A 17,651-nucleotide genomic window follows, 5' to 3' on the forward strand; every position below is an offset into this window, starting at 1 on the left:
AGAATGGTGTGATGTGAGTCTCCCCTGTGTAGACGTGTCGTCTGTCCTCCTCCCAGGTCTCCATGGTGATGGTGGTTGCCACCTGAACACTGCTTGGCATTCTCCTCCTCATATCCTGTTTCAATGTTGCATCCTTCTCTCTCACCGATGTGTGACTAATCTTTTTTCTTGTCTCTTCTCCTGTGTATGTCAATGGTGTGATGTGAGTCTCCCTTGTGGGCATGTGCAGTCTGTCCACCTGTCAGGTCTACATGGTGATGGTGGTCATGTGGCTCAGGTCCTGGGCTGTTCTGGTGGCGTCTGGATACTGCTTGGCATCCCTCTCATCATCCATTCATCCATTATCCAAACCGGGGATGCTGGAGCCTATTCCAGCAGTCATTGGGCGGCAGGCCGGGAGACACCCTGGACAAGCCGCCAGGCCATCACAGGGCCCATATGCACACACACACACACACACACACACACACACACACACACACACACACACACACACACACACACATTCACACCTTGGGACAATTTAGTACGGCCGATTTACCTGACCTACATGTCTTTGGACTGTGGGAGGAAACCGGAGCACCCAGAGAAAACCCACGCAGACACTCATCATATTCTTCATATATCTTATAACTCCATTATAATTCTGTTATCCTCTCTTTCAATATTGTATTCTGTAAATTTTGTAAACACAACATCCATTGTACGTCTGTCCATCGTGGGAGAGAGATCCCTCCTCTGTGGCTCTTCCTGAGGTTTCTTCCTATTTTTTTTTCTCCCTAGTAAAGGGTTTTTAAGGGAGTTGTTCCTTAGCCGATGAGAGGGTCCAAGGACAGGGTGTTGTGCTGCTGTAAAGCCCACTGAGGCAAATTTGCAATCTGTGATATTGGGCTATAAAAATAAAATTGACTTGATATGCACACATAAATAAATACCAGCCGGGAAAGAAGAGAAATCATGTAACCTGAACTATTAATCAATTAAATACATTGCTATTGCCACACACAGGAATACAAGAATATTGAATATTGAAGGAATATTGGTTTACAAGATGGTGGTGAAACCAGCTATTGTTGTATGGTTTGGAGACAGCGGTACTGATGAAAAGACAGGAGGTGGAGGTGGCAGAGTTGAAGATGCTAAGGTTTTCATTGGGAGTGATGAAGAAGGACAGGATTAGGAACGAGTATATTAGAGGGACCGCTCAGGGTGGATGGTTTGGAGACAAAGCAAGAGAGGCAAGACTGAGATGGTTTGGACATGTGTGGAGGAGAGATGCTGGGTATACTGGGAGAAGGATGCTGAATATGGAGCTGCCAGGGAAGAGGAAGGCCAAAGAGGAGGTTTATGGATGTGGTGAGGGAGGACATGCAGGTGGCTGGTGTGACACAGGAAGATGCAGAGGACAGGAAGACATGGAAACGGATGATCCGCTGTGGCGCCCCCTAACGGGAGCAGCCGGAAGTAGTAGTAGTAATAGTAGTAGCAGTAGTAGTAGTTCTTGCCACAAAGGCTCAACAGACCTTCTCGGTATCCACATAGCTGTTAAAAATAATAATACACGATCAAAAACTTCTTCCGGTGTACCGTACTGCTAATGTAAGCGGCCTACAGTTAACTAACCCATGGCCTGCGTTAAGTCTTACAGCAAAGTCAATTAATTTCCCATGATGCCCCGACAGGTTGCCTAGAAACCGGCTAAGGGCGCTGAACTGTAATTCTCGATCTAACCACAAGATGTCGATACATGTCCCGCTAACGCGGCACGTTCAACGGAACAACAATGACGCGAAATGTAGGTTTAAAATAATCTACTTAGTCACGAACAATTTATGGCTTCATATATTTTACCATATATTTTATGTTATGCCGTTTTTGGTTTGTTTTTTTTTTTTTGTTTTTTTTTTTTTTACATGGTCGTGTGGCTCGGGTCCTGCCTGGGCTGTTCCGGTGGCGTCTCAACACTGCCTGGCATCCTGCGCATCATGTTTCCATTATAACTCTGTTATCCTCTTTCAATATTGGACACCATAAATTATGCAAACACCACAACATCCATCCAGGAGCTGGGGAGAGCATGTTGCCCTCCCTGAGGTGTCTTCTTATTTTTCTTCCTCCCTGTTAAAGGTTTTGTTTTTTAGGGAGTTGTTGCTTATCCGGTGAGAGGGTCTAAGGACAGGAAGTTGTGTTACTGTAAAGCCCACTGAGGCTAATTTGTAATTTGTGATATTGGGCCACACAAATACAATTGACTTGACTTGCACACATAAATAAATACCAGCCAGTAAAGGAGGGAAATAATGTAACCTGAACTATTAATCAATTAAATACATTGTTATTGCCACACACAGCAATACAAGAATATATTACAAGATGGTAGTGAGACCAGCTATGTTGTACGGTTTGGAGATAGCAGCACTGATGAAAAGACAGGAGGTGGAGGTGGCAGAGTTAAAGACGATAAGATTTTCACTGGGAGTGACGAAGGAGGACAGGATTAGGACCAAGTATATTAGAGGGACAGCTCAGGTTGGACGGTTTGGAGACAAAGCAAGAGAGGCAAGACTGAGATGGTTTGGACATGTGTGGAGGAGAGATGCTGGGTATATTGGGAGAAGGATGCTGAATATGGAGGCCAAAGAGGAGGTTTATGGATGTGGTGGAAGAGGACATGCTAGACTTCCTCTATCTAAAGAGGAAGATGCAGAGGATAGGAAGAGGACATGCTGGACTTCCTCTATATAAAGAGGAAAATGCAGAGGACAGGAAGAGGACATGCCAGACTTCCTCTTTAGATAGAGGAAGATGCAGAGGACAGGAAGAGGACATGCTGGACTTCCTCTATCTAAAGAGGAAGATGCAGAGGACAGGAAGAGGACATGCTAGACTTCCTCTATCTAAAGAGGAAGATGCAGAGGACAGGAAGAGGACATGCTGGACTTCCTCTATCTAAAGAGGAAGATGCAGAGGACAGGAAGAGGACATGCTGGACTTCCTCTATCTAAAGAGGAAGATGCAGAGGACAGGAAGAGGACACGCCGGACTTCCTCTATCTAAAGAGGAAGATGCAGAGGACAGGAAGAGGACATGCTAGACTTCCTCTACCTAAAGAGGAAGATGCAGAGGACAGGAAAAGGACATGCTGGACTTCCTCTACCTAAAGAGGAAGATGAAGAGGACAGGAAGAGGACATGCTGGACTTCCTCTATCTAAAGAGGAAGATGCAGAGGACAGGAAGAGGACACGCTGGACTTCCTCTATATAAAGAGGAAGATGCAGAGGACAGGAAGAGGACACGCTGGACTTCCTCTATATAAAGAGGAAGATGCAGAAAGGGGTCCGCGGTGGCGTAGCGGTCTAAGCATCGGCTTGGTGTCGATGCAGTTGCCCACTGGGGACTGGGGTTCGCGCCCCGGTCTCGTCAGATCTGACTATGGCCGGACTCGGTGAAGCAGCAATCATTGGCAACGCTGTCTTCGGGAGGGGGGCGGAGTCGGCTTGTGTTCGTCATGTGAATGCGTCTCTGTGTGTGTCGGAAAAACAGTGGTTCGGCTTGGATTCGCCTTGTCACGAAAGTGGGGAGGCGCTTTCCTTCGAGACTGCCGGCCGGAGAGATGCAGTTGGCGAACGCATGCAATACGAGGGTGGGTGTTTGAATTAAAATAGGGATCAATTGGCCACTAAATTGGGAGAAAAAAGGGAAAAATCAGAAATAAATTTATAAAAAAAAAAGAGGAAGATGCAGAGGACAGGAAGAGGACATGCTAGATGCAGAGGACAGGAAGAGGACGTGCTAGACTTCCTCTATCTAAAGAGGAAGATGCAGAGGACAGGAAGAGGACGTGCTAGACTTCCTCTATCTAAAGAGGAAGATGCAGAGGACAGGAAGAAACGGAAACGGATGATCCGCTGTGGCGACCTCTAACGGGAGCAGCCAAAAGTAGTACTAGTAGTAGGAGTAGTAGTATTGTAGTAGTAGTAGTAGTATTGTAGTAGTAGTAGTAGTATTGTAGTAGTAATAGTAGGAGGAGGAGTATTGTAGTAGTAGTAGTAGTATTAGTATATTAGTAGTAGTAGTATTGTAGTAGTAATAGTAGGAGTAGTAGTAGTATTGTAGTAGTATTGTAGTAGTAGTATTGTAGTAGTAGTAGTAGTAGGAGGAGGAGGAGGAGTAGTAGTATTGTAGTAGTAGTAGTAGGAGGAGGAGGAGGAGGGGTAGTATTGTGGTAGTAGTAGTATTGTAGTAGTAGTAGTAGTAGTAGGAGGAGGAGTAGTAGTATTGTAGTAGTAGTAGTATTGTAGTAGTAGCTGCCCCACAGGCTCAACAGACCTGCTCGGTGTCCACACAGCTGTTAACCAATAGCTCCTTACAACGAACTGGTATGGCCCAATACGAGGGACAGCATGCAGTCTGCCGGCGCGATAGCAGTCTATCACAGGTCCAAGTGAGCGTCTCTGCCAACATCGTGAGTCCCGAAAAAACCTTCCAACTTTAAAAATAATAAATAATACACGATCAAAAACGTCTTCTGGTGTAGAGTATTGGTAAGTAAACGGCCCAGTTAACCCACGGCCTGCGCTAAGTCTTACGGCGAAGTCAGTTAATTTCCCATGATGCCGCAACAACAGGTTGCCTAGAAACCGGCTAACGGCGTTGAAGTGTAATTCTCAATCGAACCACTAGATGTCGAAACATATCCAGCTAACGCGGCTTCTACAACGGCCCGACAATGCCGCCAGATGTGTGTGTGTGTGTGTGTGTGTGTGTGAGTGTGTATGGGGGGGGGGTATTAGGAAAGGAACGATAATTACAACAGCGAGGAGCAAATCTGATTATTTATTGGAGGTTTAAAAAAATCTACTTAGTCACGAACACGTTATGGCTTCACATTATTTCACCATACACGCAAAACAATTTTGATTCTGTTTTCAAAGCTTTGCCGTGAGGTTTTGAGCAATTGGTCAAACCACTGTGTTTTGGGGATACGAGTTATGGCCCCAGCTGGAGAATGTCAACATGCAATAATAAACATGCTGGGAGTTTGAGGGTTCTGCACAGCATCTTAGCTGTTCTCAGGCCTGCACTCTTCTGGCCAGAGACCTCTCAGATGTTGTTCCTGGAATCTGCTGGAGCCGCTCTCCCAGTTTGGGGGTCACGGCCCCTAGTGCCCCTGTTCCCACTGGTTCTACTGCAGATTTCACCTTCCACATCCCGTCTAGTTCTTCCCTCAGCCCTTGGCATTTCTCATGCTCTTTCTTCCTGATGTTGCCGTCGGTCGGGATCATTACATCGATCACTACTGCGGTCTTCTGTTCCTTGTCAACCACCACAATGTCTGGTTGGTTAGCCAGCACCTGCTTGTCTGTCTGGAACTTGAAGTCCCACAGGATCTTAGCTCTGCCATTCTCAGCCACCTTTGGCGGTGTCTCTCACTTGGACTTGGGGACTCTCAGTCCTTATTCAGTTAATATACGTACTTTCTGTACACTATCCAGCCACTTGGTTATGCCTTTCAGTGTATGTTTTCCCAGCTAGCATCTTACACCCTGCTACTACACGCTGAACTGTCTAAGGGGCACCTTTGCACTGTCTGCATCTTTGGGCTTGTCTGGTGTGGTAGACCCCTGGCTCAACCGATCTGGTCCTGGAGGTCTGTTCTTGTGCTGCTATGATCAGAGCCTCTGTGCTGTCCTTCGGTCCAGTCTTTTTTTTAACCACTGGTATGAGTTCTTGATATCAGCTACGTCTTCTATCTGTCGATGGTAGGGGCTCTGTCTTCCATGGTACATCCTCTTCTTCTTCGTCCCCATTCTCTGTCTTTGCTGCCTGAGGTACTCGCTCAGTAGTTCATCCCGGGGGTCTGTTACGACCCTCGGTCTGGAGAGGCTGCAACAATTAGTGTACTGGGTAACAGTGAGGTGAGGGTGCAACACGCTTCCCCTCATCCCCTGGACCTTTAACGGGGGACGTAACAGGTTCTCTTTCTGATGTACTCATGGATGTTCCTTGTTTCATCCTGGATAGTGGCACCGACACTCACTAACCCTCGACCCCAATCGTATTGCTTATCCTACAGTCTCGGGCTGCTGTGCATTGTGAGGGGTTTCGTGAACTTCGCTGGAAAAACAACAACAACAACAACATCCAATTCACAAACAGCAGCGCTCATAGCCACATGCAGTTAAGAGTGAAAATTGTTGGCATCTTGAAAGACTTGGTGGTAACTGAGGCCCAGACTCTTCAGTGATCACGGCAGCAGTGATTGTAGCCAGGCGAAGGCATCGTCATGCCAGGCGTGCTCGTTAGCGGATATTTCGCAGGAGACTATCACTTTTTGACTGAACCGAGGTGCCATTGAGCCTGCCTACTGTGTTCTTGGCACAAAGCCACCGTTCATACTCTGTGCCACGTGGCAAATTGCACTCAGCTGCAAAACTCTACGGGCGTGTTTGCGCCGTTATATCCTTAGCGCAGTGTTTTGCTGTGACTCGGACCTGGAGACGGGGCAGACAGCAGTTGCTAGTGTGACGTGCATGGATAAGTAGACACGTTGGTCCTTGACTAACGGGTCGGACCCTTTAAGCCGGTTTTATGGTCGTTCGTGGTGATCACGTCATGGCCACGCCGTTGCTTGGACGCCGCCATGAAACCGTGGTGGTTCCGCGTGGGGTTTATGTGTCGAGATGCAATTCAATGCCACACCGGTAGAGGGCGCTGTGCTTTTTTTGGTAAAGACTGACCGACCGACCGAGACTCTTGTTAGGTGTGTCGTCGTCAGCCTCGTAGCGTATTTGTTTATCTTCCGGCTAGCGATATTATGAACCCTACATAGCCCTCGCCAAAATCCCGTACCCTGTCCCAAATCTCGCGAACGGACGCCGGATTTCCGCTGCGTTGCTAAGGAAACAATCAACTATCAACTCGGTGCGAAGCAAAGCTAACGTTAGCTGTGCTCTCCTCTGTTCATGATCCTCATTGCTCATTGAAACTTGAGTAGTTTCGATGTCTGATACTTCATTACTTTTACCCAAGTAGCCTATAGCTTTTCAGCAGGCCTTCTTTATACAACACTGTGCACTATACACTATAGGCCTAGGCTAATAGTAGAAAATGTAAACTTTCTGGTAAATGAAGTGAAAGACATGACTAGGATGTTTGTCTTATGATTTAAGTGTTTGCCCTGAAAACGAAATTAAGCAGGAAGTCTAGATTATTTTTGGTTTTGATTAAAAATAATCAAAATATTAAGTTACATAACTTATGAATCGTCTAAAAAGTGAACCATGGGGTTGAAATTATGATTGTGAGGGAAAGAATAGCCTTAAGTTGACTAACCTAACAATTTTAGGTTACAAGGTCTGCCTCTGCTCCTTGGATACGCTATTGGTATTATATTAATGTTGATTGTGGATAACTTAGACAGGTTAAATTGTGGGTGTACAGCGTTTCCTTGATGAGCGCTAACCCCATAACAACATATTTTCGCGTTGCTACGGTGGCGCACACGTGACAAAGCCAGAAACGGGATTTTGGCGAGGCCTATGTAGGGTTCATAATATCGCTTCCGGCTATTGTCCTAGTCGCGGTGAACGATGGCGACCGAGGCCAGACGCTCTTCCAAGTTGTTCATTCTACACTGGATTCTATCGACTTGATAGCCGAATGAAAGAATGCGCTACAAACGCAGAAGATAAAACTCTACACTGAATACAACTCAAACAATGTGCTACAAAACCAACCAGCGGACTCGAAGACGTTTCAAAATGGCGGCGTTTCTCGAGCAGAAACCGGAAAAGCGGCCTCCAGCGAGCGGATGTGGTTAGTGGACCAATCACAACCAATGCTGTTGCGCTCGGGCTACGTCGCCTCGACGTGCGCCTAGGATTTCGGGGAGGCACACGTCAGGCCCTTGCGGTGGACGCAAGTGGACGTAAGGGGGGGGCGGAAGGACGTAATGGGTGAACGCTCGGGTATAAATTGCCACGACGTAATAGTATAAATCCCGACTGGTTAACGTTGTCGCTTGCGGTGCCGGAGATACGGGTTCGCGTCCCGGCTTTGGCGGTTCCCGGACTGCCCCCCCCCCGATACACTATTGATGCGCAACTCATGGCGCTATCAGTGGCTGCGATCAATTCTTTGTGAATTCGCCTGTCAATAGTCTTCGGGGGGGGGGGGGGATGAGAGCCAGCCGCAGATAGAAACAGAGGGAAGGGGAGTTAACAGATATAGAGAATAGGTACACTTAATTAAATCAAGTTCTCATTCAAATAAAAAAAAGTTCTCTTTCAAATAACACATCCAAAGACGTGAGTGGAAAGTACTGTTCTTGCAACTGCATTTATAGCCGTTTTACCACATAACCATGTTACGTGATCTCACGCGTGCCTCACAGCAAGAAGGTCGTGGGTTCGAACCCCGGGCCGTCCCGGGTCCTCTCTGTGGTGGCGTTTGAACGCCCTCCCCGTGCCTGCGCGGGTTTCCTCCCACCACCACCGGCCCCTGTATCAGGGTTTTGACCCGGTCTCGTTTGATGCTCAGATGGAAGAGGACTCGCCTCGGCTGTTTTTGCCAGATTTCGGGGAGGTCACGCACCTCAATATGGCAGAGGCGGTCAGACGGCGCGGCGGGAATCCCCGGCGGCTAAAAGCGGCTCTCGGAGTGGATACAAGATATCCGGTGCGACCGGCCCGAGGGGGGGGGGAAACGTTTATAAAACGGCGAACGAGCCGCCGGGAAATGCAGTTCTCGCCCGTTTGCGGAAGTGACGATCTTCGTGTCCCGTATGTGCCCTGGGCGTCGCGGACGCTCGGCTCCAGTTGGACGACTCGTTCGACGTCGACAGGGGAGGCGGCGTGCGACCCTCCCGGACAAGCGAGCTGACTTTAGCTGGATGGCCGGCGCGTTATGAGATATAGGAAACCGAGAAAGAACTCGAGCACCGACGCTTAATGTGTACTTTTTTCCTCCGCCCGCCCCCCCCGACGAGAGTACGGTAGTGGTTAACGACAGCTAGCTTAACTTTAGCCCCCGTAGCTAACGTGGCACAACTTGCGCGAATTAGCATTAGCGTTTTTTGGCTAACCCGGGTGGCTCGCCGTAACCAGAAGGCGGCGTCAGGCTAGCTGGGCGGTTGCTACTTCGTCGCTCCTAGCTAACCGAGGTAGCGTTAGCGCCGGCCCCGCGCCGTCCCACCCGACATAAGGAAAGCCGGGCGAGCTGGCCGGCTTTAGAGACCGGAACATGAAAACCGACGTGCCTGACAAACTGGGATTCGCTCCTCAGAAAGACATCGCGTATAACAAGCTTCTACCCTACGCGGATCGCTTGGACGAGGAGTCCAATGACATCCTGGGTAAAATTAAGGGGAACTTGGGCCGCGCAGTCCAGCTCAGGGAGATCTGGCCGGGTGTGCTGTTCTGGACCAGGAAACTTTCCACGTAAGTCCCCCCCCCTCCCCCGGGTTATGGCGGACGGGTTTGGAAGGGCGCTACACCGGCGTTCAGGTTAACGTGGGCTCCTGCTGACGCCGGTGGTCTGGTTGGATGTGTGCGTCGCCTGTGCCGGGCCACGGTGGTCTTGGCACGCTTCTCGCCGGGAACACTTCACCCCTTGCCAATAGCGGCGTCAACGTCGCCTTTAGCGATGCTGGAAACGTGTTGCAGCGTCCAAGGCCGGTGCTCAACTCTCAGCTGTTGCGCCTCGGCTTGCTCCGGCTGACTCGTGTTATCGTGTAACCCCGACAAGCGCCTTCTTGTTCCGCGTCGCGGGTCGTTTGGTTGAGCGGGAAGCGGCTCGCCTTGGCCGCCTGAAACGGTGGCACACTCGGGCTGTGAGGTTGGGCGGTCTGCCTCTTTTGTGACGGGCCGAGTGAGAGTCGACCAGAAATCTACAGAAAGCAACAGCGCGCCCCCCCCCCCACATGTGTAGTGTAAATGTGGTGTAATGAGTTGCCTTTAGGTCCGTTGTCAAGATACATTGAAGCGGTGTGAAGTTACAATTTAGCTCGCCCGTTTGGTTCCTCGTGAAGCCACGTGTTTTATTTCCAGCGTCTCTCACTTGGTGGAGTTTTGCTTGTTAGCTGTCTGGCTCACCTGGACGTGAAAATGAAGTACTGTTTTAGTAGGGCTGTTGTGACAAATTGCTAACATGGGTTGGATTTTGGTCTTGGTCGTGTTTTCAGCTTTCTTTCAACTGTATTAACAATCACGTTCCTACAACACCCATCATTTACATTTGTACAAAGGGCTGCTAGGTCTGCTATGTTTCATTTTGTTATACTCGGTTGCTGGACTATCTTTAATCCGTCTCAGTCCTTTTGCTGGCAGACAGCTCTGTCCAAGAGTGAGTCACTGCAGGCTCAGAGAGATGGAAAGTCTGCTCCCAGGCTGACCTAGATTCTATCTGGTGGTGTTTTGGCTTTTCGGCAGAGATACATGTCATGTACTGAGAGTCGGCTCATAATTGCACTTATCCTTTTGTTTTTAACCTTTTTGGTGTTCAATTAAAATCATGTTGATTATTTTTTGTCAAAGAATTTATATCCTGATTCCTGGGTATTTTGAATTCTTTCATGGTTGTAATTGTGTTTTTATGTGGCATCTAAGCACCTTATTTAGATATTGTGCTCACTGTTGAGAGGTGTTTCTACCAGATTTGCTTTGCATATTGTACCTTGGTAAACTTAAACAGTGATCCCCAAATCTGTACCTGTTCAACAGTTACATGCGCCTCTATGGACGGAAGTTCAGCAAAGAAGACCATGTCCTGTTCATCAAGCTTCTCTACGAGCTAGTGACAATCCCCAAACTGGAGATCAGCATGATGCAGGGTCTTGCTCGCCTCCTTATCAACCTCCTTAAGTAAGGATGGGCCTCATCAAAGGGCTGCTGACTGTAAACACTTACTCAAAACTTGCATGCATACCAGCCTCAACACAATTTGGTTTTTGTTTTTTCCCCTTTAAAATTGCAAATTATAAATAAGAGATGACTTAATGAAAAAAAAAATCTGCTCTCAATGTGACAATCATTATAGACAACCCTAGTAGAATTCTCCCACTAATTTGTACAGGAACCCTGTGAAAGTGTAAGTGGAGATTAGATTATTGTAAATGAACCCCATTTATTTGTTGACTTATCAGTCTGATTAATTTACTAGGAAAAGAGCACTTCTCTCAAGGGAGGACTTGGAATTGCCTTGGAGACCTCTATATGAACTGCAGGAGAGGATTCTTTACTCTAAAACAGAGCACCTGGGCCTCAACTGGTTTCCCAAGTAAGCCTCTTTTTTTTTTAAGATAGGTTCACATTTGTTCAAACACTTGTTCAAACACTTCTTCAAATTGCAATGTTTAAAAGTACTGGGAGGAAAGTAAAAATTAACCAACAATGTACCCCGAGTTCCTGGAACAGCTTGTGTTGGTCTTTGAGTCTTCAGGGATTTGAATCAGATTATGAGCACCAAAACGGCTTTAAATGTTCTACTAAACTTGAAATATGTGAAACCCGGTGAACAGTGGATAAGGGAGCATTATATCATCTTGTGTCTCAATTGTTCACTCAGGCATGGCTAATGTTTCCCCCATCATCCCTAGTAAGATTTCTTTTTGATTTGGAACAGAAAGCCCTTTCATATTATATGGGTCATCTGACAGTTAACCTCAATTTTAAAGTTTGCAAAATGTTGTGGAGACTAGTAATACACCAGTGATGATGAGACACTAATCCTCGCATGTGTTATTTGTTTAAGACTTATGGCTTGATTTTCTGTGGCTGATGCAAACAGTTTTACATTTTTTTGCCTCCCTTTGTTCTTTTCATGTTGTACATAAATCCTAATTAATAATGTAATCCTAAATTGCAAACAAAACACTGTTATGCTCCAGGCTCTTAAACTACCAAAGTTGGAACACTTTGTAAGTGATGAAAACACGTGTTTACGACTCAATTCAATGTCTCACATTAATGTTCAGTTTTCGTCGATGTGTTTTTTACATTAGGCAACATCTTATTTACAAATCGTTTACCCATTTTAGGGTAGAACATATCTGATCAACTCAGCCCCCAACCCTCAGCTGTACTTCTTCTAGTGAACAGCATGCACCATGATCTGTCCCTTAATGCACATTTGGAGGCAATTTAAATGTCTGACCACCTATCCCTGTCATTTTCCAAGCAAGCAGTGCGAGGTGCTCTTTTATGGTGATATGGAAACATTGTGCGTTTGTCACGACAGTGCCTGCTAGCACATCACCAACACACCAATACAGCTGAGAAAGCAAGCTGCTTGGCTTATCGCCAAGTTTCTTGGTCTAAGCAATGCCGTTGAACACTTAAGATGATATTGTACGTGCTGAAAATGTCAATTCATAAATGTATCGACTGTTGATATTTACAGTGATTGGCATTTTGTAGTGTGCTGAATGTGATCTTTATGCCTTTGTCTCCTTTCACATTCAGTTCTCCACGGCCTCGTTCATCCTCTAAACTCATAATGATAAAATTGTTTCAGAGGTGGTAAGGAAAATACTTCTCTTTGTGTTTTACTTTGAATTCATCTTTTGAGGCACCTGTTGATGTTTTTTTTTTTAATATGTTGCATGTGAAAAGCAAGCAAAAACAGACAAAAACCAAAATGACACTCGACACCCCCATACGGCTTGTTTGGTGTGACAGGAGAAGAATCAGGATCATATCAATGTTAACATTCCACTCATATCGGAGACTGTCGCACTGCAGCTAACTGACCTAATACCCTCCTCATTTTCCTTCTTGTCTACCATGTCAAAAAAACCTGCTTTGTTTAGTGTTGGTTTCCTAAAATTCCCACAAGGGTCGTATCACAGAAGGTAAAGGAAAGATAAAGGAAATGTAAAGCCTTAAGTGAATGATGCTACAATGATATAGTAAAAAAAATTCAAACTGCCAAAAAAGGAAATTATAGAGGATGCTGCTGTTTGATGTACGCAACAGTATTTGTATTTGCTTCTTAGTGGCCTGAACCACTGTCTTTGTGCTATCTGACCTGCTCTCGTGCTGTTTTTCCTGAGCACCTTTATCTCCACGCTCTTTCTGAAGTTAGTCAAGCCCGCACCGCCACATTTGCAAAAGTCGTGGGGGGAGCATAGTTCACGTCACATTTTCTCCCCCTGTGGAACATAGAAGGGTGAACACGATTTTTCGACCCCAGCTCTAGCTCTAAAGGTCAAAGAAATCGGTGTTCCCTCTCTCTGGGGTTTTGAGTGTCAATGCGCTCTGCGATGGGACACTCATTTATATTCAGGTCGTGTTGCAGTCGCATTTACAGCGCATGAGTTTGCTGGTCTATGGCCTGTGTATCATGGGCCTACGATCTCACAGTTGGACATCAGGTAATATTCACATGTTTCAAATGCTTGCCGATAGGCTGGCAGAAGATCACACGGGAATTGGCAGTAGTTGGTGAATTGAAATAAGTCTAGAGAAGACAGACTTAAGAGACATGAATGAACTGAAGCTGGGAGACCAGTTGTTGAATGGGATTGGAATAGAAATTCAGACATGGCATTGCTTGAGCCTGGATATGTGAACAGATAGGTGGGATTGTAGTCGGGAAGCTCAGACTGGAGTTATATTGGGCTGGAGCTTTCAGCGTGGTTATGTGACCAGACTACTACCTTAGCAGTTCCATCTGTTGAATTTTGCTTACGTGTAAGAAAGCTTTATTAATAGAAGCACATTCAAAACTCGGTGAGTGAGCCACAGGGTTTATGCATATCATGAATTAACAAAGTCAACCACTATAATTCAAATATTACTCCCCTGACGGGGGAAGATTTACCACTATTGTGCTAATGGTGGAGTAAATACTGTATAGTGTTGTAAATCCATTGTATCACAGTTTCATCACTAGACACCAGCCCCCTATGATTTGCTTTGAATGGTCATTTAGCTGTACACTGGTCCAGTTTGGAGAAACAAATTGCTGTGTGCATGCGGTCAGAACAAGTCTAATTGCATCAGTGTGGTCATTGTTTTGATTAGCTGTCACCTTAACATCACTTTGGTGTTTATTCACATCTCAACACATTTTTCTTGTTTCCTCTCGTTTTAGCTCTGTGGAGAGTGTGTTGAAAACACTTGTAAAAAGCTGTAGACCGTAAGTAACCTTTGATATGATTGATTTATGTGTTCCTGTCTGTCTGTCTGTCTGTTAAACTCCTGTCGGATTTTAATCACATACTCAAAACGCAATTAAAAACAAACATTGTGTTTGTGATCATCAGAGTGTCATACGTCATATTTATTGGTTGTCTCAGCATTATTATCACTTAAGACAGCCTCAGATATGTAATGGCTAGAATGTAATTGATAGGGAAGCTAGGGCTTGGCAGTATACGATATATCGATCGTTATATGAGACTAGATATCATCTGTGAGTTTAGGTATCGTAATATCGTGATATCAAATCAAATCAATTTTATTTGTATAGCCCAATATTACAAATTTGCCTCAATGAGCTTAAATATATGGTGTAAGTACTGTCTTTTCCTGGTTTTAAAGTCTGCATTACAGTAAAGTGATGTCATTTTCTGGATTTACCAGACTATTCTAGCTGTTCCCCACTTAGTTATTATATAGGAATCACTGATGATTATTTATCAAAACTTTGATTGTGTAAGTGTTTCGTGAAAGCTCCAGTAGTCATCCCCACAGTTTTGTCACAATATTGATATTGAGGTATTTGGTCCAAAAATATTGTGATATTTGATATTTGTCCATATTACCCGACCCAGAGAAGCACAGCTGCTGGCAGAAAAGGGATTTCTTGTCCTAGCTCAGTGTTGGATGCTTTGTTAACAATGTAGTTCGTGGAGGAGGTCAGTGTTGTATATTAGGCGCACCTCCCAAGCCTTTTCATGTCGAAGTACATACAGTCCTCCCTTATTGGTCCTTGATTATAATAAGTAAAGGTTGTGATGCGCGCGCGCGCACACACATATCTTAGACAAGTGCCAGTGCTCAGTCTCTCGGTTTGCACTTAGGCTGATAATCCTATTATCTTGTCTAATTCTGTCTTCTGTGAGAGGCTCCTGTTACAATGAGAAGAGAGTGATTTGTGGTCAGCAGCATTACCACTATGGCTCACTGGCCAGGCAGAAGGGAAATGGCAGTATTTTGCAGGCCCGTACTGGCCATTGATGAAACCATAAAGTGGGTGAACAGAAATGATTGCCTGCAATCACCCGAGCACAAGATGAACCACAGAACCACAGCTGAATGCTCACACTGACGAACGCCATAACGCTTCAGCTTGGAAGTAAATGCATCATTAACTGCAGGATACATGCTTTCCTCATTCATACGAAAACATTAGGTACAATGTTGAAAGAAACATTAACTGAAAATTTTTGCCCCACGAGAAATCTTCCCGATCTCAAAAGCCTAAAGCCTCCTACAGAATGCGATTTTAGCAATCCTATAAGTTTGCTGCAAGCCACCCTGTGTGATATGGATCTGATAAACTGGAGTACGACATCAAGTTTGATGGATGTAGACTGTACAATGACAACATCTACTGAATCGCAGGCTACGATGCAAGTCCATAAAAACGTCATCAGCGTGCGTGCTGCATTAGCACACATCATCAATCTACGCCGCTGGTAGAGCAACATGACGCCAAGCAGGAATCGTGTCAATAGTCGCCGCAGCTTGTTTTGTTAGCTTGTTTTAGCTCATTTTGTTGAATCCATCGCATTTGGGTCGCATGCTAACAGTCTGTCTGTTTGTGTTTAGCGCCAGCAAAGATTCTGCGTCGCGTTGATCGGTGCGTCATTTCGTGCTGCATTTCTATTGGCTGGTTTATAGACATAGGTCGTAGCAGCAGTCATATTGTGAGATGGTCATCCTAAATCTCTGACACTGTCAGACTTTTGTCCCAGGTCATCTTCGCTCGCAAGACCGTAATAATGACCGTCTTTGAACCCGTCTCACAGTGCGACGTAGGACCACCGTTTCGGAGCCACGACCAAAGATATCGCCACGTTTAGTCATCTTTCGTCTGACACGGACTATATCGCAGTCTGTAGGAGGCTTACATATGAAATGAGCATTTCCTTTTAGGCAAATAAGACGCTCTACATTTAATGTGCTGTTTTTGCAAGTGGCTCCTCAGTCCAGGAAATTAGAGGTTAGCTAAAGAAAGCGCTGATATCAGTTTCCACATCTGATGATGTTTCTGAGCTGTTGCAGTAAAGTTTGTGACTGAACCGCCAAATGCAAACCGCTTCCAATCATCACTTGTGTCCACTCTAATTACGTAGAGGTGCATAGGGTTCGGTCGATAAAATGGTATAAGGTTCAGCCGAATCCGAACCCCTTCAAAAACGAGAATATTCAGCTGGGTGGTGCATCCCTACATGTTGGTGTAGATGGGGTTTTCATGACTATGTATAAGAAGGGTAATCTAATTTTCTTGTAGCTGCCAACTCACACATGCTGATTGTCTATGTCTTTATTAGTCCCTTAACTGTTGCACAACAGGTTATTACTTGAGGAGGGTTTTAAAAAGCTTAGGACTTCATCTAGGTCTCTTTTAGCTGCTCTGCCGGTTAAGATGCTTCCAGTGTGTTTACATATTCGCTCATAAGCCGATCACTGATCAGATTAGTTATTTTGACATAGCCCAGCTTTGAACATGTCATGTCAACTTTTGTTATGTCGCTGTAGTGACATATGACACAGCTTCACATGATTCTAAAGCAAAATGTGATGTTTCTCTCCAGATATTTTCCAGACTCTGCCACTCAGGAGATGCTCGAGGAGTGGCGACCACTACTCTGTCCGTTTGACGTCACCATGCAGAGAGCTATCAGCTATTTTGAGCTTTTTCTCCCCACTACCCTGCCCCCTGAGCTGCACCACATTGGGTTCAAGTAAGATGTAACCCTTCCCATCCCATCACTCCCATAATGCCTAGCAATTATTTTATAGGGGTGTGTGTGTGCATGTGTGTAAAATATGTCATTATTACTGTTATTGTTATATTTGAATATTTATACCACGGTCACAAAGAATACTGGTTTCTGATTGGCTGGATGATGTGCATCAAAACTATATAATGCACATATAGTATGCCTCAAGTTTAAATGCTTTTAAATTCATAAACTGGCTGCAAAGTTGCTGTGTAGCCACAGCAGCATGCTGAACTAGGAGCAAGTCCAGTAAACATTCAAGGCTTTAGCTTAGAAGCTAACTTTTGCTCCATAACCTTTTAATTCTGAGTCCAAAATGTTCAGCAAAATACAAGTAAATGTTTTTTTTTTTGTACGTGACCATGGTACAAGTGGGATAATCCATTCCAGGTTGTTGTTTTTTTTTCCCTGCAACACATTTGTTAAAATCGTTCAACACACACCTTGTCGTGGATTATCGTCTGTGCGTGCGTGCGTGCGTGTGTGTGTGAAAAAGTAACTACATCCATGTTAAGTTTTGACATTTTCAACATACTTTAACATAGATATTTGATCTTCATTTCAAAAATATTGATAGACAAAGGTGATTTAGCAAATATCATGCAACATTTACATTTTGTAGCCCATTGTATAATTTGAATAAAAATTAATGCAAATTTTGCATGTGGATAAAGTTAAGTACTTCCCTACATTTGT

General features: G+C 45.2%; 2 protein-coding genes across 2 annotated transcripts in view; one reads left to right on the top strand and one right to left on the bottom strand.

The window, feature by feature from the left end:
- Positions 1-4,465, bottom strand: part of wdr27 (WD repeat domain 27) — a 119,674-nt gene extending 115,209 nt beyond the window's left edge. The window contains exons 1-2 of the mRNA XM_056292255.1: positions 4,331-4,465; positions 1,524-1,526 (exon numbers count right to left, since the gene is read on the bottom strand). Of these exons, the coding sequence (XP_056148230.1) occupies positions 1,524-1,526; positions 4,331-4,465 (138 nt within the window). The remainder of the gene's footprint in view (positions 1-1,523; positions 1,527-4,330) is intronic.
- Positions 4,466-8,858: 4,393 nt separating this feature from the next.
- The window catches only part of psme4a (proteasome activator subunit 4a), a 45,313-nt gene continuing 36,520 nt past the window's right edge, over positions 8,859-17,651 (top strand). Inside the window, exons 1-5 of the mRNA XM_056291688.1 lie at positions 8,859-9,441; positions 10,723-10,863; positions 11,162-11,278; positions 14,096-14,140; positions 16,767-16,916. Of these exons, the coding sequence (XP_056147663.1) occupies positions 9,245-9,441; positions 10,723-10,863; positions 11,162-11,278; positions 14,096-14,140; positions 16,767-16,916 (650 nt within the window). The 5' untranslated portion in view covers positions 8,859-9,244. The remainder of the gene's footprint in view (positions 9,442-10,722; positions 10,864-11,161; positions 11,279-14,095; positions 14,141-16,766; positions 16,917-17,651) is intronic.

This window comes from Lampris incognitus, chromosome 13 (genome assembly GCF_029633865.1).
Source record: "Lampris incognitus isolate fLamInc1 chromosome 13, fLamInc1.hap2, whole genome shotgun sequence".
Classification (NCBI taxonomy): Eukaryota; Metazoa; Chordata; class Actinopteri; order Lampriformes; family Lampridae; genus Lampris; species Lampris incognitus.